Here is a 26,803-nt window from a genome sequence, read left to right as displayed (position 1 = left end):
TTAAATAAAGCTCTTCTGACCTTAGCTGTCATGTGGGTATATATATTAATGCTGCCCATTATGGGCACAAGCCATTTTCACCCATTTATTAATTATATGTTTTAAATTTGAGTGTTTCCTATCCCCTAAACCTCCAGGGATGTACACAGTTTAATACTGGCAACTTCTTATTATGGGAAATACGAAAACGTCTTTTAAAACTACAACTCCCAGCAGAGACGTGCCATAGATAGAGAACATGTTGCGAAACAGAATAGCCAGCATGTGTAGTTCTGGGGACGGGGTGGGGGAGGGGGGGACGCGGTGGACCCGTTCAAATCCAGTTTTGGACAGTCTGCCGTGGTTCCATCCCATTTCAAGTGCTGTTCGACGCTCTGCACACTCTCCAATCACAGAGCTTGAGGACTATCACGGGGGTTTGTCAAGCGAAGCGGAGAGAATACTTACTTCCGGGTGTAAAATGGTCTAAAGCAAATGAGCTGCTCCGACCCTCGGTCCTGACGGACTCCAACTTGTGTTTATTAATCAAACAAATAAATAAACACAAGGATAATTATGTGTTATTGTTGAGTAAATGGAGAATTGCACAGGGGAAAATAACGTATCTATTGTGGTGATTGACATTATTCACCCACGGATCTATGGGTTAGGGTATTGTTCTGCACGGACATTTTAGTGAGCCGGACTTCCTGTCTCCGCCGGTCTTCGCTTCCCGGGCATGAAGCTGTTTACATGTGTTTTGAGATGCTAAATAAAAGTCTAGCTTGTACCTTTGATAGCCCGCCTTCGACTCCCATCTCTCGGCACCACACTATGCCACAATTTTAGATGCGGATTTTGTTAAACTAATACGTTTGCACTGTGGACCAACACTATACATTGACGGGGAAGGGAGTAGCAATAAAGATAACACCATTTTACACAACATAACAGAAATAATATCGATAGCAGCGTCCCTAGCAACCACCTTGGTAACAATGAAAACGTTGTATAGACACAATTTCTTGAAGTAATCTAAGTAATAACTAGCAAACTAAAGATCATGTACATCCACTGCACACATAATCTGAAATAACAACTCATATTTCTCGCATCAAATGACATCAAAAGGCATTTTAATCGCCAAACTAACCTTAAAATAGGCATTTTACACCGAGAATAAAACGAAGGTCGGCCATGTTTTTTTTTTCTGCAGGGTGAAATGTGAAGATCACGTGACATAGACGCCAGCCATTGGAATGAATGGTGAAAAAAAACGTAGGCATTTTACAATTTCAGAGGCCTTTTTGTAGAAATACTACGTCCTACGTTGTGGACCAACGTAGTTATTACACGATTTTTTATGAGACTGGGTTGGTTCACCTCTGCATGTGTGTTCTGTGTTCACCTCTGCATTTGTGTTCAGCGCGTGTGTCTGGCAAATAAAGTCCAGACCCCCTCAAAAGTTAGGGTTTATTTCATTTTAAGGATGAGCACCAAGCAACAGCTCAAGGTGCTCCTTTGAGAACCAGGGCAAAAAAGTTATGTGCACCCCTGGTTATAAGGATGCTTGTGTGGTCATGTGAAGCGATTGAAAATAAAGATCTGGAAAAGTTGCCTTTAACTACATTTGTTAGCCTACTATCTGATGATTTAAACATGTAGAAAACCCCAATACCATCTCTTGACGTCTCACATTGTCACTTTATTTTATAGCAAAGCTAGCAAAAATATGGATGAAGATGTTTTTAGTTTTTGGCTGGCACTTGAATAATGCTCATGTGTTTATCTCACTGCATGTGTGTGTGTGTGTGTGTGTGTGTGTGTGTGTGTGTGTGTGTGTGTGTGTGTGTGTGTGTGTGTGTGTGTGTGTGTGTGTGTGTGTGTGTGTGTGTGTGTGTGTGTGTGTGTGTGCGTGCGTGCGTGCGGGCATGCGTGTGTATGTGTGTGTGTTGTACAACATTATATATTGTTATTTGTTTTAGCAACTGACTAAAATTAGGTTTTTGATACTTAATTGTATCTAATTGTACAAAATGTGTCAACATTAAATACCTGTTTTATTCAATGTACCAAGAAAAACGCCTTTTATTTAATTTTTTATAGATAGTAAAACAATCTTATATTAAATAAAGTAAACATGTTTACATTTGCAGTAATGTCTATTAAATAGTTTAAAGTAATAGGCTATAATTAATGTATTTTAATTTACCTTATCATACTTTAAACATATTTACAGTTTTCTACTCCAAAAGTAATTTACTTTATCATGCTGTGTACACTACAATTACAGCAGTTACACTTTAAAAGCAAACTCACAGAAAAGCTGTTTTTGTTTATCTTCTGAGTGGGGCATTTCAAAGCAGAAAGGCCAGCCATCGCATTAACCTAATTTGGTGTATGGTGGTTTATAAGTGGTTGCATTGTGCTAACCCAAAGCCGTTCTGAGAGAAACATAATGTTTATGGTGATAAAGGTCATCTTTAAAAGGGAAACATCTGAATTGTTTTATAGTTCCAAACATGCAATATACGTAATAACAGGAACAATATATACAGTAAACCATTTCAAATGTTACGGGTTGTGGTGTGGTGTTATTGGACTGTCACATAGTCTAAGGCCCATACACATCTATTAATATGTCATAATAAAGGTAAGACATATTTGATTCTCATTTAGAAATGCAAGGGTAATCAATGTTGTATTGTATAAGAAGTCTGGAGGTTGAACTAGCCAGGGGCGATTTATTTCTGCCTGCAACCAAAATATTGTTTTAAATTATGTCTTTTACCAACCAAAACGTTCTACTTAATTGACAGTGGTACCAATTTCTCCTTAGAAGTTATAAAATAACAGCTTACTTTCCTGTCACACAAATCAGTTTATAAAGGATACTAAATTCGTTTCATGCACTTTTGGAAATGGCCACAAGATGTCCTCATCCCATTGAAGGAATTTAGGCTGTCAGCTCCCCGTGATTATTTATTACTTTTTTATTTGAAAACATAACAGATAAGCTGCTCCTGCTGCTATTTAACCACAACAATATGACTCATAAATCTTAACCATACTAAAATAAAATTCTCCACTTTTTTCTCTCTCTCTCTCTCCCAGACACACTCACACACACCATTTTGCCGACGGAAAACCCCATGCCACTCCCCTTTAAGTGAGCCAGTCTTCTCGGGTAGCACGGGAGCCCAGCAGGGTACAGTTTCAAAGAGAATCGGTCATAATGTAAATATGACCCATTTTCCATTCATTAATCCCAGTCAAAGTCATTGATTTCAGAGTGTGATCAGCCGATGCCTGCATGGTGGAGTCTTCATCACCGGGACCGGATCACAGCCCCCCCCCCTGCTGTCTCTCCTGAGAAGGTGAAGCCTTCAGAATAACAGCTCTGCCGCTATGAGACGAATAACGGGCAAGACGAAGGATGAAACTTTGATCGAGCTGCAGAGCGCGACAGAATTACAGACAGAAGGTAATTAAATAAATATGCACTTATTAACCTTTAAGTGGGGTCACGAGGAGCTTTATATATTGTGCCAAATGTGTCGAAGATGCTTTCTACTACTGCTTGTAGTAGCTAATCTGGCCAAGAAGATGACAGTATGGTGTCCTTTACTCCACCAACTGCAGTCTGCTTCGTACTTGCTCATGTCCCTAAGAACTGATCATTACATTCAAACAGGCCTTTAACTAATGTATTCTTACGTCTAAATAAGACCCTCTAAAGCGAATATAGCAACCGATATAGAAATAGGACTACATCAACATTTTGTATTATGTATGCAAAACATGTCAGCAAAAAATTCCAAGTGGTAGCCTACCACATATAATGACATGTTTGTGTTTTGCCCACTGCATAATAAATTACATTTTTAGGGTTTATAGTTTGTTTTGTTTTACTTTACTTTTTGACTTGGTTCCCATTGAATGAAACTAAAAAATGGTTTTCTTGCAGACAGAAAAGTTAATACAGCTGATGTATAAGACACATCAGAGCAAGTTAGTAGCAATCCCATGACAAGCTAGGAGGCAAATGGATCAAAACAGACATGCTGGGTGTTTTGCTTTGAATCACAGGAATTTCCCAAAAAACTGGCACGTCATTCTGAAAGGCAGATTTCAATAAGATTTGTAGAATCTGGGTTAGTTAAAGACAAACTGCAACATAACATCATCACTGAAAAATTGCACAATTTCAGTACAAAATGTGACAGAATATCCCAGGTAAATTGTTCTTCCTTTCTGCTTTCTGTCAAGCTTTACATACTGTATGTGTCTACTCCTAATTAGATTGCCTTCTCTGAGATAGTCATGCTTCACAGGAAACCACTTTCAGTCTGTGATTTACAGTTTGGTAACAAGAGTGCATCAGGCGGTTGACAGTCTGGGGAGTTTAGCAGCTCGGTTTTGCTCTCAACCACCATGTTTCAGTGTCTCAGAGGACACCAAATGAGTTAAGATTAATATTTTCTTCTGCCATTGAACTCCATATGTCAACGTAATTGAGGTCTGCGGCCTTTTAAGTCATGCATTCTGCTATGTAGCCTTAATAACGGCTTGTGAGGATGATGTTTCTGTGGTAGCATTCTTAAGCAGCAAAGCTTCAAAACAGAGACAAATGCACTTTGCTCTTATATCCCCCCAGTGTGACAAAAGACAATTTAATCTGTGTTAATATTTTAAATGTTGCACATCTACACAGACGACCTGCAACACTTGAATTGAATTATTTGGGATTTTGTAATTAAACAACATATTTCACGACCGGAACTATGTTTTTATTGTCGTATAAACCTAAGAGGGATGGGCACTTCTTGTGCATGATACGAAAAATGAAGAAATAGCTCTATCAATAATTAGAATGGAAATTGACTGTGGACACGTTTTTTTTTACATTTTGTATTCACTTAAGATATCTAATTAACAATGCATTGATCCAAAACTTTTGTTATTAGTTCTGATTAAGAGGAAGCTGATTAGCCTAATGTACAGTTATAAGGTAATAGCTTTGGGACAAATTGCTGATTCACTATTTAGATTTAGAAACTAAAGTTAGTTTGAACCTGTTGAATTATCTCCATATTTATACAGTATCATATTCAAAACTACAGCTGGCACAGATGGCAAATACTTTCATGACACAGGAAGTTCATGACGTGTATTGACTGACCATATCTTTTGACCCCTGCTTGTTCCTGTGCATTTTAGAAAGCCTGGTTCTCTTGGGATAAGAAAACGTGTCCACTGGGTTTTACCGAAGAGGCTCAGAGAATGAGAGACTAATGTTTGCATTTAGTCCTGAAAGGAAATTATTTCTGTAGAATAACTAGACCTAATGGACAATTAAATATTGAAGAGTCCAAATGCCCATTTTAAGCATCATTATGATAAGTAAGCAATATGCATCTCAAAAGCAATTGTTACATTAAGATGAGTTACAGCACTGTTATAATTGGGATACAGATATTTATTCTATAACATAGTACTGTCAACCTCATATCATGTTTTTATAATCAGCTTTGAGAAGTATGTTTAGGCCTACATAATTGCTGCATTAAGGGTTATTAAATTGATAAGCATTTTGTGCTTTAGATTAATACGTTTAGGAATGCAGTTGAGTGAATTATTTATTTTAACATTTTAATTATTTCAACATTTTAACAGAATAAAATGTATCAGCTTAACTGTAATTACAATCTGTACATTATGTTAAAAAAAAGATAATGTCTAGCCCACTAGTATCATAACCCTGCATATGTCTAGCTATCCGCACTGCATCCCTGCAAGATCATTAAAGTGAAAGAAAAATAAAGCTGAACTATTCCAAAGCGTTCACATTGAATCAGTGTTGAGTGAACTTAATGACATCCCAACCTGATATTTTCCATATGTAAATCCCACACTCTTTAAATGGTTATCAGTGAGTTGTTCATTAAGACGCGTGCCTGTTTATCATGGATGAGCTGAGTGTTAATAGACTGCTCTTGTTCTGCAGAGGCTTTGTTCTGGCTCTTATCAGGGCAGACCTTCAGCCACAGTGAAACAGAGAGAAAAGACAGGAAAGGGTCCGTCCTCACCTCCATATATTCACTGTGTGTGTGTTTGGAGTGTATCACCATCAGTGTATCCATCACCGCTGCCCAAACACTGAAATATAGACAGCCATGATAACGGCAGGATGAACACCAGATGCACTTGCAACACAGTAAACTATTATACTGCAGGTACTTGGTGTCATCCTCATAAAGTTTATCTTTTTAATTTGACTCAAAGCTTATCTGTAGTAGGTTACATTTCTTTTGGCATTCATCATGGACAGTATACCATTCATTCTTATCGATAGTTACTCATACTTTAAGGGCTTTATATCCATTTAAGGTGATCTCGCTCTGCTCTCTGCAGCCATGGCTAATGAATTTATCTTCCAGTCAGAGGTGAAACAGAGCCAAAGGGTTGCTATGGAAACAGGCATTGTAATTGTATTAGCCCCTTTGATCGAGGCATGATACTGAATAAGACAAGGGGACAACCAGGCTTTTTCCTCCCAACAAACTACAAGAAAGTTAGGGTATTACTAGGGCAGTATTTATAGCATTCTTTGGGATCATAATGATCTTTTTCAACCTTTTTTTTTCAGATTATATAAAAATATTGTCTAAGTGTATAACATGGTTTCCATGAGCATCCCCTCTGCCTTGGTCTGTTTGCCTGGCCCTCGGGTACGGACATTAAACATTTAAGGGAAAACAAACACTCTCTGCACTTGCCATGTTTCATGTAAGCTGTTTGTGAAACAGCTGTGCCACAGGGAACTATATTTGTCAGATAGTAATACTGTATCTCTTAATAAAGCGTTCCCTAATCTGGATATAAAACAACTGATATTACAGAATTAGGCATGCTTCTTGCCAACCAACACAAATCATCAACCAAACAACCAGGCCAGAGGCAGCATATCATGCGACCATTGAGCAACTATCTCTGTCCTAATCTGCAATGACCAGTACTCCATGGCAACGCTTATCCTCAAACATGCCTTTCTCAACAGACTTTCAAAGATATCAAACATGGTATTTTATTCGATATTTTGTCTTATCAAGCTATATTACATTTTCTCCTCTATCCTGCACACAATGTCTATTGTGTTTTTGAACTTTCTGGGGATGGTCAGGAACCCCCCTCCCCCTTTTGGACTACAACATCCTGAAGATAAGAAAGGAAAAATGTTTATTTCACATTATGATACAAGCCTGATGGTGTTGTGAAACCAAAACACAACCCACTCTTCAAACACATTACTTACTAAAAGATATGTTTCTTCATCAATTGGTTTTCTCTCCCTACTCTTCAAGATCCATACGTAGTATGTGCACATTACTTGCTATTGTTTGGTATTGTATTACAGTGAAATGTTTGTCAGTCTTGTTGGGGAAATATTTTCCTAGGCCCATAACTTCGACCCAGTTTATCAGTTTGTACTGACCTCACTGAGCTCAGGCACCTGTAGCGTTGGGTGCTGTGCTCTCAGTGTTTTGTCTCCCTATTCCTGCCTGTTGGCGTCGGCTGATAGGTGTCATTGTGCTTTGCCTGTTTTATCTTGTTATGCACAATGTTGATTATTCTCTCAGAACCAACTAAATACATGGGTCTGGGGTAGAGATCTTCAGAATTGGTTTGGCATCCGTTGTGCCAACTCGTGGCGCACGACATGTCTTGTGAATTCTCTGACCGAAGCTCCAAATAAACCATCAGTGTTTGCCATCAAAGTTCCTGCTCTCTGAGTCCTGTCTCCATTGCTTCAGAAGTTTCCATCACAAGTCTAATTTCACCGCAGATCCATTAAGTAATTGTGTTGGTGCTATCAACCACATGATATTATCCTCATCATCATGATGTCAAGATTCTTTCAAGGCAACATGGACGAAAATAAACTGGGCTGATGATGATAATGTGATATGATTGAAAGCCCTTGAACAGCTAGCTGACCTTGAGGTGAACATTATTTGAATTCCCTTGTGTTTTCTAGGGCTCCAATATCAAAATTCGTATTGTTGTCGGGAGTAGTTTATATATTTTCCTTTTTTGTAACTACTTAGCTGATGACAGGAAATGTGGGGAGAGAGATAGAGAGGATGGCTGAGACCCGGTTTGAGCTCAGGATGTTGTGGTTTCACTGTAGCATGGTACGCCTGCTACACAGTTCACTCACTTTGTGTTTTGCTATGAAAAGTTATGTCAGAATATTGCTTTACCATTTCCTATGTGAGTCCCAGCTATATTTGCCTAATCTCCCTCCCACAATCATTACAGGCACTCATCTGGCTGTGTGGGGAAGGACTTTCCACCCATTTTATTTAGACCAGAGTACTAACCTGTATCACATCAATATTTTAGACAGACCAGCTCACAACCCACCCTGCACTAATACACCTCGTGCATAGAGGGAAGATGTATCGCGCTCTGTGACATGTTTGAATCACTTCCCTTCCAAAAAGTGTAATGATACAGAGCTGTTGTTGGTAAGCCTTTGCTGTTTCAAGGATCTGAGCTGTTTCTGATTGAGAGGAGTAGGCAGGGCAGTCTAGCTGAGTGCCAGTCTCATGGGGGAGAAGCACAAGAGCTGTTAATGCTGCTTTTTTCAGACAGTAAACACCTACAGTACCCAGCTTGCTTGAGTCATAGTAAAACTATCTGCTTTGTTATTTAACCAGATTCACCCAGGGCATCATCAATGCTTGGTTAGATGCTGAGCTACAGACCAAAGCCCTGGTCTGATCACCACAAGATATAATGTATTGCTGAGATTTATGTTGATTACTTTCTTGCAATTTGCACAGTAAGTAGGCCCTGTGTATTGTTTGTTATTGTGAGACTCATTTATGGATTCTGCAATCTTTCAGACTGTCTCAGCAGTTTGTAATCATGCTTTATTCACCTCCCCTGACCCACAGTTTAACACTAACCTGTGTCTGTCTGTCCTTTTAAAGATGGTCCTGCAGTGTTGACCGCATTCACGATAAACCTGCACTCAGGTACGGGCAGATCAGAGGCTTTATGTGACGCCTGTCTGCCATTTTTCACTTCATCCACTTGCTTTCTTATCATGCCGGACTCTCTTCAATAATGTACCATGTTTCTGTTTATTTTCTCTTAATTCTGCTTCCAGTAAGTCTACTATCAGACCCAGATATATGTGTGTCCGTCTACCCTCCATCTCAGATTCTCATTGTATCTGCAGAGCCTTTCTCCTGGAAGCTAAGTGTGCTGTGTCTTGTGTTTATCGCCGGAGTGTCAGATCTGCACTAATGCATGCATTCATATATGCTGTGTATGAGGCATGTGCACACATCATTCAGGTCAATTGATGCTCGCCACTTTGACAATGTATACTGTGTGGTTTTCATTTGTCAACCATCAGAAAAATGGACTGAGCTTTTTCTTTAATATCTCAGGTTGCATTATGCAATTGTGGGCAAGGTTGCAAATCAATGAGCGTGACAGCTTTATGTCAATATTAGATTTTCTCAAGATGTTTCTTCAATGTGATAACTTGGTGTTTAAGGTATTCCTGTCTGGTCTGTTACTAAAAGTATATATCACATTATATGTCAATAACACAATATAAGGTTACACATACCATTATCCTATCTATATCGTATATGTTTTATTTTTATAGATATAGATACATATGTAATAAATAGTATAAACTAGAAACAAATTCTAAAGTTAGGTACATTACCTCAATAAATGTACGCAGTTAGTGAACTACTTAGTTACCTCCCACCACTGCTGGTAAACATGTGTGTTTACCTTTGAAGTGTCACAATAAGATGGCAAGTCTATGAGAGGACTTGATTTTGAAAAATATAAATGATGTATTGTTGTGTGTGTGTGTGTGTGTGTGTGTGTGTGTGTGTGTGTGTGTGTGTGTGTGTGTGTGTGTGTGTGTGTGTGTGTGTGTGTGTGTGTGTGTGTGTGTGTGTGTGTGTGTGTTGGTAAGTGGATGTGTGGGTGGCTGAGGTATCATCTCACATCCCCAGACAAATACTAGACCCAGGATGTCAGTTCAGATTGAGAGAAGCAGGTTCCCTTTCATAACATTTCTTTTGATGACTCACTGAAGGGGCCGCTCTCCTGCCAGTTACACATGCTGCCATGTAAAGTAAAACTGTAGCAGTAAATGTGCATCTGTGAGAGGGCTATGCATCAAATAAGAGGCAGTCGGGCGAGAGGCGGTCTGTTCTGAGGCATTACCACCGTCAAGAATGGAAATCAGGCTGTAGTGGATTAGGTAGGGGCATTACTCGGCTAGAAATTAGTGGATACTTAAGTCAAAAGCCTCTGCTGTTCTCCTCTCTGCACGATCAGCACATACCTTATGGAATTTACATATTGGCACCAGTGACCTCCTACTGTGTGATACTGTAGGCCAGTAATTTTGTCAAGGCCTGAGAGTGGAGCTTGACCTATAGAAGTCAACGTATCTCTGCCTCTGTTGCTTCAACTTTGATGATTCATTTCTAAATGGCTCTTGTGAGTCTTTTTTTTACAGAAGTGAAAATAATCCCTGTTAGTTGCATTCACAAGAGTTTATGAAAATATGTAATATGTTTCTATATTTCAAAGAAGGCTAAGGGAAAGAGGTATATATGATGTCACTTATGCTCCTCATGGATTTGGGGCTTTGACATTAGTCTGCAGCAGCTGGCCGTTTGTGCACTTTAGTTCCCTCTTAAGTGGTGGTTTAAAGTGCCTTTTTTGATTTAGAGCCCATTAGAGGTTACTGGTAAACTTTGTCCAGTCAGTTGCCATTCTATCTCTACCACTGTAAATATTCAGCAGCTGAAGGCTAATCGGGTAGCTTGGTTGGAAAGTGTGTTTTGAAAGTGCATGAGCTTTACTTTTAGATGAGTTTTAACTTGGTTAATGTTCATCTTTAAAAGCCATTGTTGCTCAGGTAATTTTGCATGAGTTAATAACTTAAATATAAATATACAGAAGTTTATTTGAAGTTTTTTTTTTCCTCTTTCGTGCTAGTCACTATTTTCCGTTGCTGCTCAATTCTACAAAAGGCAGGCTGCTCTGTAAAGACCCCTCTCCATTTATTTGTCTCTCCGTGGAATTAGATATAACACACTGCCTGCCCTTGCTTTTGTTTGCTCAAGCCAGGCTCTGATAACTGGCTGTGCACAGTTGGAGTGAGACCAAAAAACTGAGACTAAAAAAGCAAAGGGGAAAACAAAACGGAAAGGGGAAAAAAAACATTCAGCTGCAAATTCAACGATGCTTCCCACAAGCTCACTGGAAAAATCACCCTGGCTCTTTGGCCTCTCTCCACTTCAGGGATTCCTATAATCTAAATGCTGGCATAGTTTCATTCCTTCAGAGTGAGTCTGCAGCCCTGTCATTGAGCGTCCACATGGAGACACCACAGTCCCTCTGAGAGGGTGTCTGGGTTGCAGCTGAAAGAAGCTAGAGATCTTTGAGTCCTTTGTGTGCTCACTGTGTTTCATTAGAAGAGAGGAAAGACTTCTGGTACGGCAGCAGCTCTAAGCCCGGGCCCCTCCCCCTCACTGCTGTATCATGCACGGTCCAGGCTCCCCCACAGGAAGTGCTGCATTCTCACCATCCTGGAATAATAGGGGAGCAGAGCAGTGCAATGCTACATGAGCACATTCCCTCTGCCAGAGAGGAGGCAGAAAGGGGAACTGCAGGAATGCTTTGTGTTGTTGTATTACAGATGAGGAGGTGTGTGTGTGTGTGTGTGTGTGTGTGTGTGTGTGTGTGTGTGTGTGTGTGTGTGTGTGTGTGTGTGTGTGTGTGTGTGTGTGTGTGTGTGTGTGTGTGTGTGTGTGTGTGTGTGTGTGTGTGTGTGTGTGTGTGTGTGTGTGTGTGTTTGTTTGTGCGGTTGCCTTTGTGGCCATCATCCCTCTCTCGGCTCATATAAATGCTTGCCAATATGGCAAGAGTCTGCTGATTTATATTGGCCGCTCTTAGATTGAGTACTCTTAGAAGCATGCATGGCCATCACAATTACTGGCCGGCTCATTACTCTTAAAGGGATAGTTTGGTTTTGACTGAATCTTCCTATTGTTATCCTGTACACCACATATCCTGCATGGATATAAACAGAGATTAACCTAGCTTAACCAAATGTCTGGGATGTAGGTGGGAGAGAAGACAAATACAGTTCTGTCTACTTGGTAGGCTAGGGAAAACATGTATTACTAACATATTTAAACTAGCAAACAATTACATGTTTTACATTATGTATTGAGCTGTTTTTGCCCCCCTTACATGGGTGTGGATGCATGTAAACCGGAAGGTGAAACAGATGATTAAATGCTGTTCTACTTGCATCTTCAATACATCTGCAACTTTGTGAATATGTATACATTGATTGATTGACTGTTTGAGTTTGGATGCTACTGATCACTTAGCCATCCACTGACTGTGCTTATATATAATAACATTGATATAGAAATATATAGAAGGATAATGCAGACAGACAATTCAAGCTTATTGAACATAAAACGTGTATATTTATTTTGTTAGACCATTCTAAACTGAACTGTCCGATCTTAAGGAACAATCATGGTTTCATTATAATTGTTTTGCTGTTCAAACATGCTACATAATGATTCACTCAAACATATAAACAATAATTATGCTAGGTGTTTGTATTATTACTTCACTCGATTGTCTTATTTTCTATTTTTCCTGTGCATAATGCATTGTTTGTGTTTTTAAATTCAGTCAATATATAACAAATATAGTACAATTTCTTTTTTCTTTTGCAGATGAAAATGGTGGCAATAGTGTGAGTTCATTATCTGAAAGAGCGACACTGCCTGGGCATGCAGAGGTAAGTTCCTGTGTGTGTGTTGGTGTGTCAACACGCTTGCAAATCGCTAAGGAAGACGTTTGATATTAAGGGAAACACATTGCAAACATATTAAATATTGTTTGTATAATCAGTACAATGACTGATTGTTTCTCAACCTGTTTCCTGTCTTTGTGCTGAAGAAAACGACTTGCTTGTTGTAGCTTTATATTTAATGTATCCCCTAAATAGCAGTCTACAACTCTCTGCAAGAAAGTGAATATAGAATTCCCCAAATTGTTCCTCGGATTATTACATTCTTGAATTCTTATTTTTCTGCTACAATCTGATAAACAGTCTTGTATAAGATTACAGGCAGCAGTTTGAAAAGTGTTGTTATATTTTCAAAGCTTGTGTTACTTTCTTTGTAGGCACAATATTGCTTATCCCAGTGTTTATGTTTATGACTGACCCTTTGTCGACTCTGCTCTCATCGCTGAGTCACAAGACCTCTGTCTCTCACAAAAGCTGCTCTCATGTCTCAAACAGCGGGACAGAAATAAACTTCACTGCTCAAACAGCATCCTGTTGTCAGTCTGGTGGGCCCTCAGCGATACACTCAACCCAACAAGCAGATACTTTATCCATCTTAATTAATAACACTGATTATATTGTGTTTCTGTGATGTATGAGACTATAATTCAGTGATAATCAATCAAACGCGTATTTCTTTAATGTTCTCATTAGGTCACAACATGATTGAATAAACTATAAGGGGCAGCGTTCACGCCCCCGCTACGGGGTCAGTGTGGATGTGAGGGCCAGATAAACAAGCTTGTAATTTGCTCATTTCCAGGAAGAGTGCTGTTTTTTAATGACAAGTAACGTTGCTAGAAATATCTAGCATCGAAGTAAAACACAATATTTGATTTTGAACATTACCAGTACATTCCTCCTCCCGAATAAACTATTTTTGTATAATGTCAGGCTGTGATTGTACCAGGTCCATACATGTCTGTTTTATGTGGTTCCTCTGCAGCCATTGTGGCCTCCCTCTAAACTTTTCTCCCAAAGAAAACAACAGTCTCTTGAAATACTTTTCCATACCATCCCATGCACTGGAGTCACTAGCCTAATATAACTTAAATAACATGTAATTATGACATGATTTTGGGCACAATATGCCTTGCCCTTTCTATATAATAATATAAATCGCTTAGTGTTAAAGTCTGAGCTCTTTATGTCTGTCATTGAGATTACAACAGTTTCATTTCTTGCTTTGTCAGCACCTCAAGTATTGCATTATTATGATTGTATGTTTGCTTTCGCTTCCCTAACATATGATTATGTGTCTGTTTTTTTAGACAGAAAAGTTGCAACCAAACAAGGACACTGTGTTCTTCAGGGATGGGGTTCGGAGAATAGACTATGTGTTGTCTTATGTGGATGATAAAGATGGAGAAAAGAAACAGGTAAGTGGAACAGACTACGACTTATCAGCATTTTTACAGTGAGTGAATAAATGTGATATTGTCGATCTTACACAGTATATATCCAGAACGGGAACACATGATGCTGAAAAAAAAAGGAAGTGAGATTCCAAAGACAGACGTCTGTGGCTTTGTGGCTGCCAGTGTATGAGTAAAGTAGCTTGTGAGCAAAAACGTTAGTATTTCCAGGTCAATATTTAAAGTATCCTACAGTATTTCACCATATAATGAGAGATACAGAATATTGAAGGAAGGAAATCAGGACCAAAAAAACGTAATTCAGTTAGCTACTCAATACTAATTAATTTTTGCTAATTATGTTGCTTTATTATGTTATTTATAATCACTGAATTAGTGGTTGTCCGGTTTCCACAATGGCTTCCATAGACACAGAGACTTCATTAGTAAAAGTCTTGAATGACTGATGGAGGCAACGTTTTCTCTTGTTGCTCCTCAATCAAAGTGTCACATTTTCAACCTTCTTTTATCCAGAGCGATTTCACTAAGAGCAGCTCCTCCTTTCTCAGGCTCACACTCACACATTCACAAACACTGAAGATCACACTGTGCTCATAGGTTAAGTTTAGATTGTATCTCTGAAAAGACAGCTCTGGGTTTCACTGGTTTAAAACTGAGGCAAAGTTCAAAGATCTAAAATGCAGCTTCTGAAAAACACTTTCAGAAACATTTTTAACCTCACTTTAAAGTAGCCATTAGCTTTGCTTTTAATAATGGTCCGGGGACGTTATGTATTTATTTAAATTACAATGTTAGCCTGTTAATGCAGTTTAATGTTTTGCCATACTTTTTGGTTAAATGTGGTTCATATATATGTTTTTTGTGTGATTTAAAAGCACTGCAATGCAGGAAACTTGTTTTACTTATATTATTTTCACTGTGTGATCATGTGGCCAGTCGACATTTTTGCCAGGGTCACATGTTTACCACAGTACCAGACTTTTGGAAAACTGGTCAGGGGTAAGCTTGGTCAGTTATATTGGTGTGCTCCCCCTGTTTCCACTGATAGAGGCGTTTACTGTCCCCTAAACTAATTTGGAAGTTTCTTTTGTGACAGGCAGGCCCCCCTTTTGACCAATCAGTTACCAGACAAAGAGAAAGCAGAAGCACATCAGACTCTGTTAATTTGCTCTTGTATGGATGGGTAGATGTCACAACAATCATAGAATGTGGGACTTTGTCTGTGTGGCTCTAACGCTGTGTGTTCATCCACAGGAGAGGAGGAGGGAGTTTGAGGCCAACCTTGAGAAACAAGGTCTGGAGCTGGAGACTGAAGACAAATCAGTAAGAAATTCAACCACAGAGTAACAGCACCACCTAGTAGATAGCTTGCAGAGGCACACCATGTTATACAGAAAGAGTCTTAAAGGGATGGCTCAGTATTAGACACATAATACAACCAAGTACTGACAAATTAAGTATTGTTCCTCTCCTCCATCTGTCCTTCTATCAGGACTCCAAGGACCAAAAGACATATTTCTTGAAGATCCATGCTCCATGGGAAGTACTGGCGCACTACGCTGATGTCTTAAAGATTAAAGTTCCCTTCAAATTGAGTGATATCCCCCATGCTCATGATGTCCCGCTGGAGTGGCTCTCGCATCCTTTCCGTCTGCCAGATCACATCATGCGCCCACAACCGGACTACTTTACCTACCCCTTCGACAAGAACAAGACCGACTTCTTCCTTATCAATGACAAGGATACCTTCTTCCCGCCTTCCACAAGGAACAGAATCGTGAGTGTTTAATTTATAAATATGAAAACGCTTTAACAGTATACCTCTCACACTTATTATGGACAGGCTGACCCTGAGAGGCTATGAAGAGATGTTTTGCCTGTTTTTAGCTTTGACTGTTTATTTAGCAAATGTATATCATTTGTTGAATCCTGTCCTTGTTGAAAGGTGTTCTACATCCTGGCTCGTTGCCCGTACTACAAAGAGGGTCGGAAAGAAAGAGACAAGACGGGAATCAAACGACTACTCAGCAATGGGACGTATACGGCAGCCTTTCCTCTTCATGATGTAAGACACTCGAAGAAAAATCATACACATGCAGAGTTTACACATATCAATGTACATTTATGTTAGCATCTCTATTCTGTGAGATTTGTAAAGGGAGACCCTTGTGTCCATCTACTTTAATGTAAGATTCCACATGCATTATTTTTTATATAATGTATAAGTAACCCACAATCATATTTAAGTAGCCTACTTATAAGTTATACTTCCTGGACCTGGAAACAACTATGTTAACACATTATAATTAAACACACATTCAATTGGTAGTGTTGTGACTTCTATTTAATTATTCAATACAGGACTTCTATTTGAAGTACATTTGTATAACTTGTTTGTGAATGTTCTCGTTCCAGGGCAGATATATATTAATCAGCATAGTTTGAACAGGACACAATTATTTTTTCATCATGTTTATTGTTTCTTATTTATAACGTTATAGAATACAACGTTTTTTTTCTTTTTCTTTTCGAAGAGAATATTCAAGTTCTTTCAGGGATCTCATTCTTACATTTTCTAATAACTTTTGCTCAAGAGCCCATATTGCATTGTTTATTTTATTTTCAGTGTCCATACTGGAAAAGGGCAAGAAACGCTGAATGCGAGAGTGAGCGTTACAACTTGTATACACACTGGGCCCGGTTCCTCTGCTTTTACAAGGAGCAGCCTCTCAACCTCATCAGGTAAACAAGCAACACCTGATTGCTGCCATCTTTGGTTTTTAAACAAGATTGAACCTTTGTTTTACTGAAGCGTGTTTAAAGTTATCTGCAGAGTTAAGTGTGTGGTTTTGGTTTTAGGAAGTACTATGGGGAGAAGATTGGGATCTACTTCGCCTGGCTGGGCTTCTACACAGAGATGCTGTTCTTTGCAGCTGTCATGGGTGTCATATGTTTCACCTATGGAGTGCTCAGTTATGAAGACAACAGATCAAGGTGAGATGATGACAATATGACCAAAAATATATGACCAACTCAATATTGACTCAACTCACTTATTTGCTAAATCATTACATCATCATTACAAAACCATTCAATCACTCTGCTGCTATTACTGCCTCCACCTTTCTGGGAACACTTTACACAGGGTATGGAAACTGGCTGCTGGGATTTGCTCCCATTCCTCCACAAGAGCACAAGTGAGGTGTATTGATGTTAAACAAGGCCTGAATAGTTCATCCCGAAATTGATGGCAGGTTGAAGGCCGGGGGTCAATGCAGGCCAGTCAAGTTCTTTTAAACCAAACTTAGGATCTTTAAATCTTGATGTACCTCCCCGTGTGTGCACAGGGTATTATTCTGAAAGAGGAAATGGCCTTACCAGAAGTCTGGACACAAAGTTTAAGATGTAAGATTTAATCACATCTAGTGTCAAGCCTCAAACCAAAGGTACACATAAGTATTCAAATAAGGTATCAACATACTTTTGGCCATATCATATTCACTTTTATACTTACACATTTTGATATTCCAATGAAATGGTGGCCTGATCAATACTGGATGCTACATTGATATACTGATTTATATTATTTTCACAAAAGATCTATTCTTTCTCTCCTTGTAGCAAAGAAATATGTGACCCCTACATTGGAGGCAGTATCGTGATGTGTCCACTTTGTGATAAAAAGTGCCCTTTCTGGAAGCTCAACTCTACATGTCTCTCATCCTGGGTAAAATGTTACACTTTATATGTTAAAGAACACCAATTTTAAAACAGCGATTAACCTTGAAGTGTATATTGCAAACATTATTTTAATACATTGGTCTTTTAAATGTACTCAGATATCTGCAGTAGATGATGTCCTGCTGGGTCAGCAGTATGTCACCCTGTTTATGCCAAGCATGTCACTGAGATACTAATGTTTCCATATTACCTCTTTCAGCAATCCCATCTGTTTGATAATGAGGGAACGGTGTTCTTTGCCATATTTATGGGGATTTGGGGTAAGTGTTTCGCTGCGTTTAACCTGTGAGGAGATCCCATTGGTTCCCCTTCTGTCAAAGCCTGTTCACTCTGAAGCCTCCACCTCTATCCATACTGCTTGAGCCCAGAACAAGATGCCAGCACAATTATCTTGTTATGTACTAAGCTGTTGGAAAGCTTGCCCAGCACACTGAAGGCCAAATGGAAAACTGGCCTCATGAGGAGCAGTTAGCCAAGAAGTGTTTTCACAGTTGAAACGTAAACATAAACTCTCCTAAAACTCAACACAGCCAATCTCTGTTTTTAGTCAGTGCAACATGATGCAGATCCTGAGGTTTCTCCCATGTTCCCCTTAAACTGTGGGTTTTCTCTGGAAGTTTTTCCTTGTACGATCTGAGGGTCTAAGGACAGAGGGTGTCGTTTTTCTCATACTGATATTCTGAACAATCTGTGCTGTTGTATTTGCTGTAAAGTGTCTCTACTGTAGGCTATTTTTATTATATGTACAGCACTTTGGCTCGACCAAAAATCGTTTATAAATGTGCTATATAAATAAAACTTGATTTGATTGATTTGATAATGGATATGTTTACAAAAATGTATGGAAACACTTGCAGAGTATCAGACTTCTCATTAAACTGCAACATATATTTGTGAGAGGTGACAAACTGAGATCTTACCTTTTGTTTCCTTCTTTCAAATCTATTTGGCAGTCACTCTGTTTTTGGAGTTCTGGAAACGACGTCAAGCCCGTCTGGAGTACGAGTGGGACTTGGTGGACTTTGAAGAGGAGCAGCAACAGCTTCAAATCCGACCCGAGTTTGAGATCAGATGCACCAACAAGAGACTCAACAAGATCACTCAGGTGCTTGGAAGAAAACATGAAACATACTATGTACAACTGATTCCATGCTACTTATTTCTAACACAATTCCATTAATAACTGTGTAATATATACCTGGCTGCTAAATCCTAAGAACTGTTACAGGATTTGTATTTTGAAAAAAAAAAAAAAAAATGTCATTATATTTTTTACTATATCATAACTTAGTACTTTTTTTTTTAACATATGTAACATTAAGCTGTCTGTGGCTCTTTCCTGCTGTAACGATGCAAATGTACCCTCTGTGGGACTAATAAAGGTATTCTGATTCTGAATAATAATCTTCCAGGAAATGGAGCCGTATCTTCCCATCTCAAGCAAGTGTGCTCGCTTCTGTCTCTCCTCTGCCACCGTTATATTCTGGGTGAGTGATGATTAAGAGTCTTTATATTGACTATAAAACATAACAATTGTCCCTTTCTAGTCACTTACTGTCAACACTTTTACATGGTTGTCTTCTCCCCACAGATCTCTCTGATTGTGGCTTGTATAATCGGGGTCATCGTGTACAGATTGGCCGTTTATGCTGCCTTCGCGAGTATCATTAAAGACCCCATGAGAAAGATCCAGGTGGTGGGCAGGTTCATCACTCCACAGCTCGCCACTTCTGTCACTGCCTCCTGCATCAACTTTGTCATCATCATGATCCTCAACTTCTTTTATGAGAGGGTGGCCGTCTGGATCACTGACATGGGTAAATAGATTTGATCTGACATATCCAGAATCAATAGAAGCGAACAATAGAGTCATCATTTTGTCTTTACTTACACTGATCTACTATCTTCAGAAATCCCAAAGACCCACCTGGAGTATGAGAACAGGTTGACCATGAAGATGTTCCTCTTCCAGTTTGTCAACTACTACTCATCGTGCTTCTACGTGGCCTTCTTCAAAGGCAAATTTGTCGGTTATCCTGGTGACTACACATATATGTTCGGCAAATGGAGCAAACTAAGGAATGAGGAGGTAGGTTTTACTGCCTCTGATAAAACATTACTTTTGTTATTACTAGTTCAAAAATATTACTTTGTATACTTAACGTACATTTTTTGGAAAACATCCCTATTGAAAATTGCAGTTAAGGCAGTATTGACTTACATTAGCATTATGTGTATATACAAAGTCTACTATGTCTATGAATTGTCTTTTCATTCAATTTATTTTGATCTTGATTATTATGTGTTATTGCCAATGTAAAGCACTTTAAATTTCCTTTGTGTCTTAAATGTGCTATATAAATAAATGATGAAGAAAGTGCATCAATAAGTGTGTCATGTAAACTGAAACCTCTTTCTGTCCCAGTGTGACCCCGGAGGCTGTCTGATTGAGCTCACTACGCAGCTGGTCATTGTTATGGCTGGAAAACAGCTGTGGGGGAACATTCAGGAAGCTCTGCTGCCGTGAGTCCTCCGCCCAGTCTTTCACCTTTTAACTTTTCACCTCAATCACTTATTCACTGCAAAAATAGCAACGAGCCATAACAAGAGAATAGCTTTCAATGAAGGTTTCATTTAACAGCACATTTTGTTTATTTCGAGTGCATACATTTTATAAATGTTTTAACAAGATCAATGTTTTGAGTGCTAAGAAAAAATAAATATAAGTTCTAGCTTTGCAGCTTGCCTACTTCAGATGCACACATCCACATAAACAAAAGTGTTTTACCTCTGAATGTCATGGTATTGCTTCTCTCCCCAAAAACAATTTATAAAACCTGCTGAGAAGCTATCAAAAACCTTTTAGGGAAACTTTATAACAACTGGTTACTATACACAGCAATTCATTGCAGACTTCTGCAACTACAAATAGTATTGTTCCTGTGCTGATTTGTCTGGAAATGTCTTGTTGGCAACAGAAAGTCTCAGCAGTTTGACGTATGTTTCTCTTCATGTGCTTCTCAACAGGCTGATGCGTAACTGGTGGAGTAACAGAAAAGGACGGCACCATCCTGAGAACCATTCCAGTCGCTGGGAGCAGGACCACGGGCTGCTGAACTTCAGCCAGCTTGGATTGTTTTATGAGTACCTGGAGATGGGTGAGATACTTCTCTGACGTTGTCACATTACAGATATCATATCTGGACAGAAGAGCCAGATGAATGCATGCTGTCTTCTTGCCATCCTGTTATTACTCTTCCCTGTTTACCACCTCTAACTTTCTCTCTGCTCTGCCTGTTTTTTTCAGTGATCCAGTTTGGTTTCATCACTTTGTTTGTGGCCTCTTTTCCTCTGGCTCCGCTCCTGGCTCTGTGCAACAACATCCTGGAGATCAGGGTGGACTCCTGGAAGTTCACCACCCAGTTCAGACGACCGGTGGCGTCCAAGGCCCGAAACATTGGAGCGTGGCAGGAAATCCTCAACGCAGTGGCCATTCTGTCTGTTGTTACCAATGTAGGTGTTGGGCATGTAGCAGCGTATCTCTATCAGACAACATGTTCACCATTCAATGTGTCTTTTGTCTAATCTGTACGAATGTCCTTGTTTGCATTTATGATAAATGTGTTTTATGAAAATATCCATAAAAAAAAAAGTCACATTTAACCGAAAGCCTTTTGTCCTTTCTGTCCCAGGCTTTCATCATGGCGTTTACTTCCGACATGATCCCCCGTATGGTCTTCCTGTATGCCTATGGTAAAAATGCCAGCATGAGCGGCTACGTTAACAACAGCCTGTCAATATACAACATCTCTCAGATACCCAACGACAACATGCCTGAGGAGGGAGGCAACTGGTTTGATAACACGACTTCCACCTGCAGGTAATTGAGCTAAAAGAGCTTGTTGTGCATCTGGCTTTCATTTACTTTCAGTAGAGCTTTAGCCTCTGTATTCCCCCCTGAGCAATATGGAGCTTTTTATTCTTTCAACTCATTGATTTGGGTTTAAAGCCTGCCAGACGTTTGTTTTGATTTGGTTTCACAGCGTTTTTTTCTCCTGCTGCATTAGGCAATTGTTCTCACTGAAAATGGTTTGACAAATCCGCTGTACACTATGATAAACAAACAGACAGAAAATATTAGTCACATGGTGAGTCAAATATTTTCCTCAGAGCTAGAAAGTGAGTGAATTTGAGTCACACTACTCCAAATAAATAGTGGGGCTCTGTGCAATTATTTGCTAATTGCAAGCCATATTAACTTCATATTAACAGGTACAACCTATGAACGAATATGTTTTGCTTTAGTCCAAGAAAATGTGTTTATATCTGTTGATGGAGCCATAAATTACGTTTTTGAGTTTTTCGGCATTTATTGATATGTACTGGTACCAGCATGATTACATTAATGAAACACTATTGACTGTATAATGTTGTTTTGAACAGGTACCGTGACTACCGTTACCCTCCAGGCCACGCGAGGGAATACACTCACACCATGCAGTTTTGGCATATCCTGGCAGCCAAAATGGCCTTTATTATTATAATGGAGGTAAGACAACACAGCTTTTTCTCACTCCTTACTTGCAAAATAAATGCTCCGAACTAAAGAATTATAATCTGACAGTGTGATAATTCTCATTCTTTAGCACGTCGTCTTTGTGGTGAAGTTCTTCGTGGCGTGGATGATCCCGGACGTCCCATCAGTTGTGAAGGCTCGGTTCAAACGAGAGCGCTACCTGATTCAAGAGTACCTGCATAACTATGAGGTGGAGAAGGTCAAAATCCAGATGAGTGCCAGTTTCATGACAGAGCAACCATCAGAAGTATCCTCAATGACAGACAAACAAGAAGTGTTGTCTGAGTGCCTGGAGCCTCCTTCCTGAAAACTCCTAACTAACCAAGCCAAGAATGGACACGTGTTAGAGTTTTCTGCTCACTGACAGCATCCATATACACAGATCCTGTCTTTGGGATAAAAATGATATCATCTTTTCTTGCTGGATGGACTCCTATATTAGGATCTGTGTAAAGGCATCAGAAATTCAAATGCAACATCTTGCTTTGCTTAAAATTAGCTACCCGAGTGGCTGCAACACTCCTGTGCCATATAAAGAAAGTTTGAAAACAACAGAAGAAGGCTCAAAAGATTGTAACTGCAGCTTGTATCATTCCCTGTGTAATGTCTTCATATCCCCATGTGTCATGACTATATGTGCTAATAGCCAAGTGGGAATTGTTGAAAATGTAAAATGAGTTATAATTACCCTTTAAAGAGATGGCTGTCATATCATTAATTAAATGTTTTGCATGTGATTTCTCTTGTGAGGAAACAAGATTAAGGGCTTTTTAGAAAAGATGTCAGTGTTAAGGAGTTTTAAAAACCTCTTATTATTTAAGGGATATATCTTAAACATCACCTATCTTTGTGTCTTAAGTGTAATAATTATTTTTAGTTTCGTTGCTGCATAATGTTTAGATCCACTGATCTATAGCTGGGCTATTAGATGTTTGAGTTAATTATGTTTATGCTCTTTCAAACTGTAAATTGGAAAACCAATTACCTCCATTATAGTGCAGTGATACTGTAACAATCAGAAGTGTGTATCATTCCAGCCTGAGTTGATAGTATAGTGAGACAGCAGCTGCAGGCTTATCTTCCAGATGTATTTCCAACTTGCTACAGGACCAATTATACGATTTTTACAAAAAAAAAAGGCCTACACATAGAAAATCTCATGACATATTTTCTCTTTTAGTACAATCAGTATATGTGTGAAGGTTGACCGTGTGTTGGCTTTATGGCTTCAATTGTTATACATAGATAATAAATGGCCTATATTCCTGTTTAACATTATTTGTGCCTCCAAAGCTTTTCGGCATAACAAACCTTCAGAGATGATCAGACAGTTGGAGAACTTGGTTTGGTACAATGTAAGTGAGCATATCAGTAAAAAGAAATGAGTTGATGACATTAGGAAACCTACTCTTTAGTGTTGCTGTAGATATAAAGAAAATATCATATATTTAAATTGGTTATTGAGCAACTAATTTATTGATATGCTTCTGCTTTGTAGTCTGAAGATTTTATATTAAGAAGAGTAACTTAAAATTTGTATTCATCAAATCATAAATGGCCATCAACCATGTTAGTTCAGTCTGTTCTTCAAGTACATTTAATGTAATACTACAAGGGACCAGATGCATAAAAAACCCTCCAGAGAGATATATAACTAAACAGTATCTATGTATGAGATACAGGATCACTTCATTTATTCTTATTATTTCAGGTTTACCAGGTTTTTCTTTGTTTTATATTGAAACCTCTTTGTAACTTGACTTGCTACATGATGCAGTTGTAATTTCAGCTATCAGCTATTATATTTGACATTTAAAAACCAAGTCTCATTTACTCGCATCTCAGGATCAATCATGAGCATCACTTACAGTACACAGTAAAACAGTACGCACATATCAGATGTGTGCAGAGCGTGATCCTGCAGCATAATGTATTTCCAAACAAACAAATGCCTTAAACCTCTGTGCTTACTCGTTTTTGTATGCTTCTGTAATGCCAAAGTTTCCTATCTGAATTCAAAACCTGTTTCATGTAAGTCATCATTGCAAAGTTGCTGTTTTGTCTAATTTGATGTGCATGAATTGCTGGAAATGTTTGTCAATTATATTCTAATTTCACTGTAGCCTATTGTACAATTAATATTCACGATACATAAATAAAAAAGTAATTATAGTATGAGTTTTATTCGCACATTGCATTAATACCAAAACAGGACAACAAATGTTCTATTGGATGCTTATACCATGGAGCTTATCAGAATCAGAATACCTTTATTAGTCCCACGGAGGGGAAATGTGCGTCAATTTAAGGATCCTCACCCAAGACATAAAAACATTATGCTTAAGTTTAAATTAATGTAAACCCTGTTGAGGTCGGTGGGTCTGTATTAATTTTCCTCTGACTATTAATCAGACCTACTAATTGACCTATCAAAAGCTTTTGAGTCTATGCAAGTTTACCGCCAGGCTCGGATCCACCTGGATCGGCAAGGTCTTACCTCTACTAACCTATATATGTTTGGGTATCTAGTGCGGTGTGGCCCTACCTAAGTGTTTGTGGTAGTCGTGCACTCTTACCTTAAAGCAGCAGGGGAGAGCTCATAATTATTTTAGGTTACCCCAATCCAAATGGGGGGGGGAGGTTATTTGAAGAAATTGTCCACACTTTTACAGGGTTTTTTACCTTCTCTCGCTACATTGTGACAATCAAAAAGGTGTTACCCCCTGCATACATATAGATACCATCACTAATTCACCAGTTTACATATTTTCCTTTTAGTTAAAACTCCCTGCATTTCTTCAGAGGAATTTCCTCAGGATGACAGTGGATCAATAAGATCTAAGGACAGATTCCCAGCTAAGAATGAAACATACGGAGTAATTCCTTGTAAAGAATATAACTTGGGGTGAAATCCCCAATAAAGACCCCTGTGTTAAAACTCCCTGCATGTCTTCAGAGGACTTTCCTCATGATGACAGTGGGCAAATAAGATGTAGGGAGAGATTCCCAGTTAAGACCCCTAAGACATTTTTCCCTCTATCAGCTACTGGTTTTTATACCAACAGAAGCCAAAGCGAGTACACACCAACATACCCATATATGTGGGGAGGTGTCATTGCTTCTGGGTGTGAGACTGGACTGGTCCATACCTGCCATTGAGTCAGGGGCACCTATAGTAATAACATATAACAGACCTTCACCCAGACACTCTTTCATGTCATTTTAACAAACAGTGTACATTTAGTATATAAGTATAGAGCTTTATGAAATATAATGCATTTTACATTGTGGATTATACTAAATTATATTTGATTATATTAACTTTTGTTTTAATTATATAACCCATTATGGAAACTTCCACAACCCCTAGCCACTTCGATTAAGTCAAACACAAATCTCCACTTAGTTTTACTTACAACATACTGTTGTTTTGAGGTAATCGGTTTGCCTGCTTATTTTAGGTAAGGTAAACTAATAAGAATTGATTGTGTGTTTAAAAGAAGACTGTCTCCATCTTCACTGCAAAATCAAATCTCAGTGTTTAATAATGTTTGTCAAATTGCATGCATGCTTTCAAAGCAGTTGTAGTGTGCAAGTAAAAAATCTTCGGTTTACCTAAACGTGTTGAGATTTAAGCGGTGAGCCCAGATGAATGAAACACCCCTCCAAAGCCGCAGATGCATTATTCTGCAAAGCAGCATAGGAGATGCAAAATAAGGCAAAACATGCTTTTTGGTGAGGGTGACTTAAAGAAAAAAAGGAACCAGAATTTATATGAAAAACATGATTTAGCAAAATACCTGTATGAGTATAAAGGCAAAGATTCAGTGTGGCGTGTGACCACCAGATGGTGCCCCACACCAAGAAATGAAAAAGAGACCCTGATCACCTCTCTTTTCTTTTTTACACTAAAAGCACTAAGCTATATTGTATATCAAAAGATGTCATAATCGTGTTGAGTATTACTATTACTTTAATGTATTTTATATTGTCATTACCATTATTGTGGCATTTGTAGTCTTTTGCTATTCGGCTAAAAATAGTGAATGCAGAAGGATATCGACATATCCTCAAAATCTCATAAAATATAAATATGTAAGAAATGGTTCCGAAATGTAATGCATGCTTCTGTGGAAGGATGTGGTTGTCTGGGGGATAACAATTATTATGAATTATTGATAGATTCCTACGTTGAGAAGAGGA

General features: G+C 38.7%; 1 protein-coding gene across 2 annotated transcripts; it reads left to right on the top strand.

The window, feature by feature from the left end:
* Window positions 1–3,165: 3,165 nt before the first annotated feature.
* ano5b (anoctamin 5b) lies at window positions 3,166–24,772 on the top strand. Of its 2 annotated transcripts, XM_034110447.1 has the most exons (21): window positions 3,166–3,463; window positions 8,979–9,023; window positions 12,792–12,856; window positions 14,179–14,286; window positions 15,538–15,606; window positions 15,776–16,060; window positions 16,229–16,348; window positions 16,910–17,025; window positions 17,143–17,277; window positions 17,905–18,010; window positions 18,224–18,284; window positions 18,978–19,129; window positions 19,437–19,511; window positions 19,616–19,841; window positions 19,935–20,113; window positions 20,450–20,547; window positions 21,052–21,182; window positions 21,332–21,537; window positions 21,717–21,904; window positions 22,468–22,573; window positions 22,671–24,772. In XM_034110447.1, the coding sequence occupies exons 1-21, from the start codon at window positions 3,388–3,390 to the stop codon at window positions 22,905–22,907; spliced, it is 2,784 nt and encodes a 927-aa protein (XP_033966338.1). In that variant the 5' UTR covers window positions 3,166–3,387; the 3' UTR covers window positions 22,908–24,772. The 2 variants fall into 2 exon arrangements, with proteins under 2 accessions (XP_033966338.1, XP_033966347.1); XM_034110456.1 differs by lacking the exon at window positions 8,979–9,023.
* Window positions 24,773–26,803: the final 2,031 nt, after the last annotated feature.

This window comes from Pseudochaenichthys georgianus, chromosome 3 (assembly GCF_902827115.2).
Source record: "Pseudochaenichthys georgianus chromosome 3, fPseGeo1.2, whole genome shotgun sequence".
In the NCBI taxonomy this organism is placed as follows: Eukaryota; Metazoa; Chordata; class Actinopteri; order Perciformes; family Channichthyidae; genus Pseudochaenichthys; species Pseudochaenichthys georgianus.
This window is presented reverse-complemented; position numbering and strand designations above follow the sequence as displayed.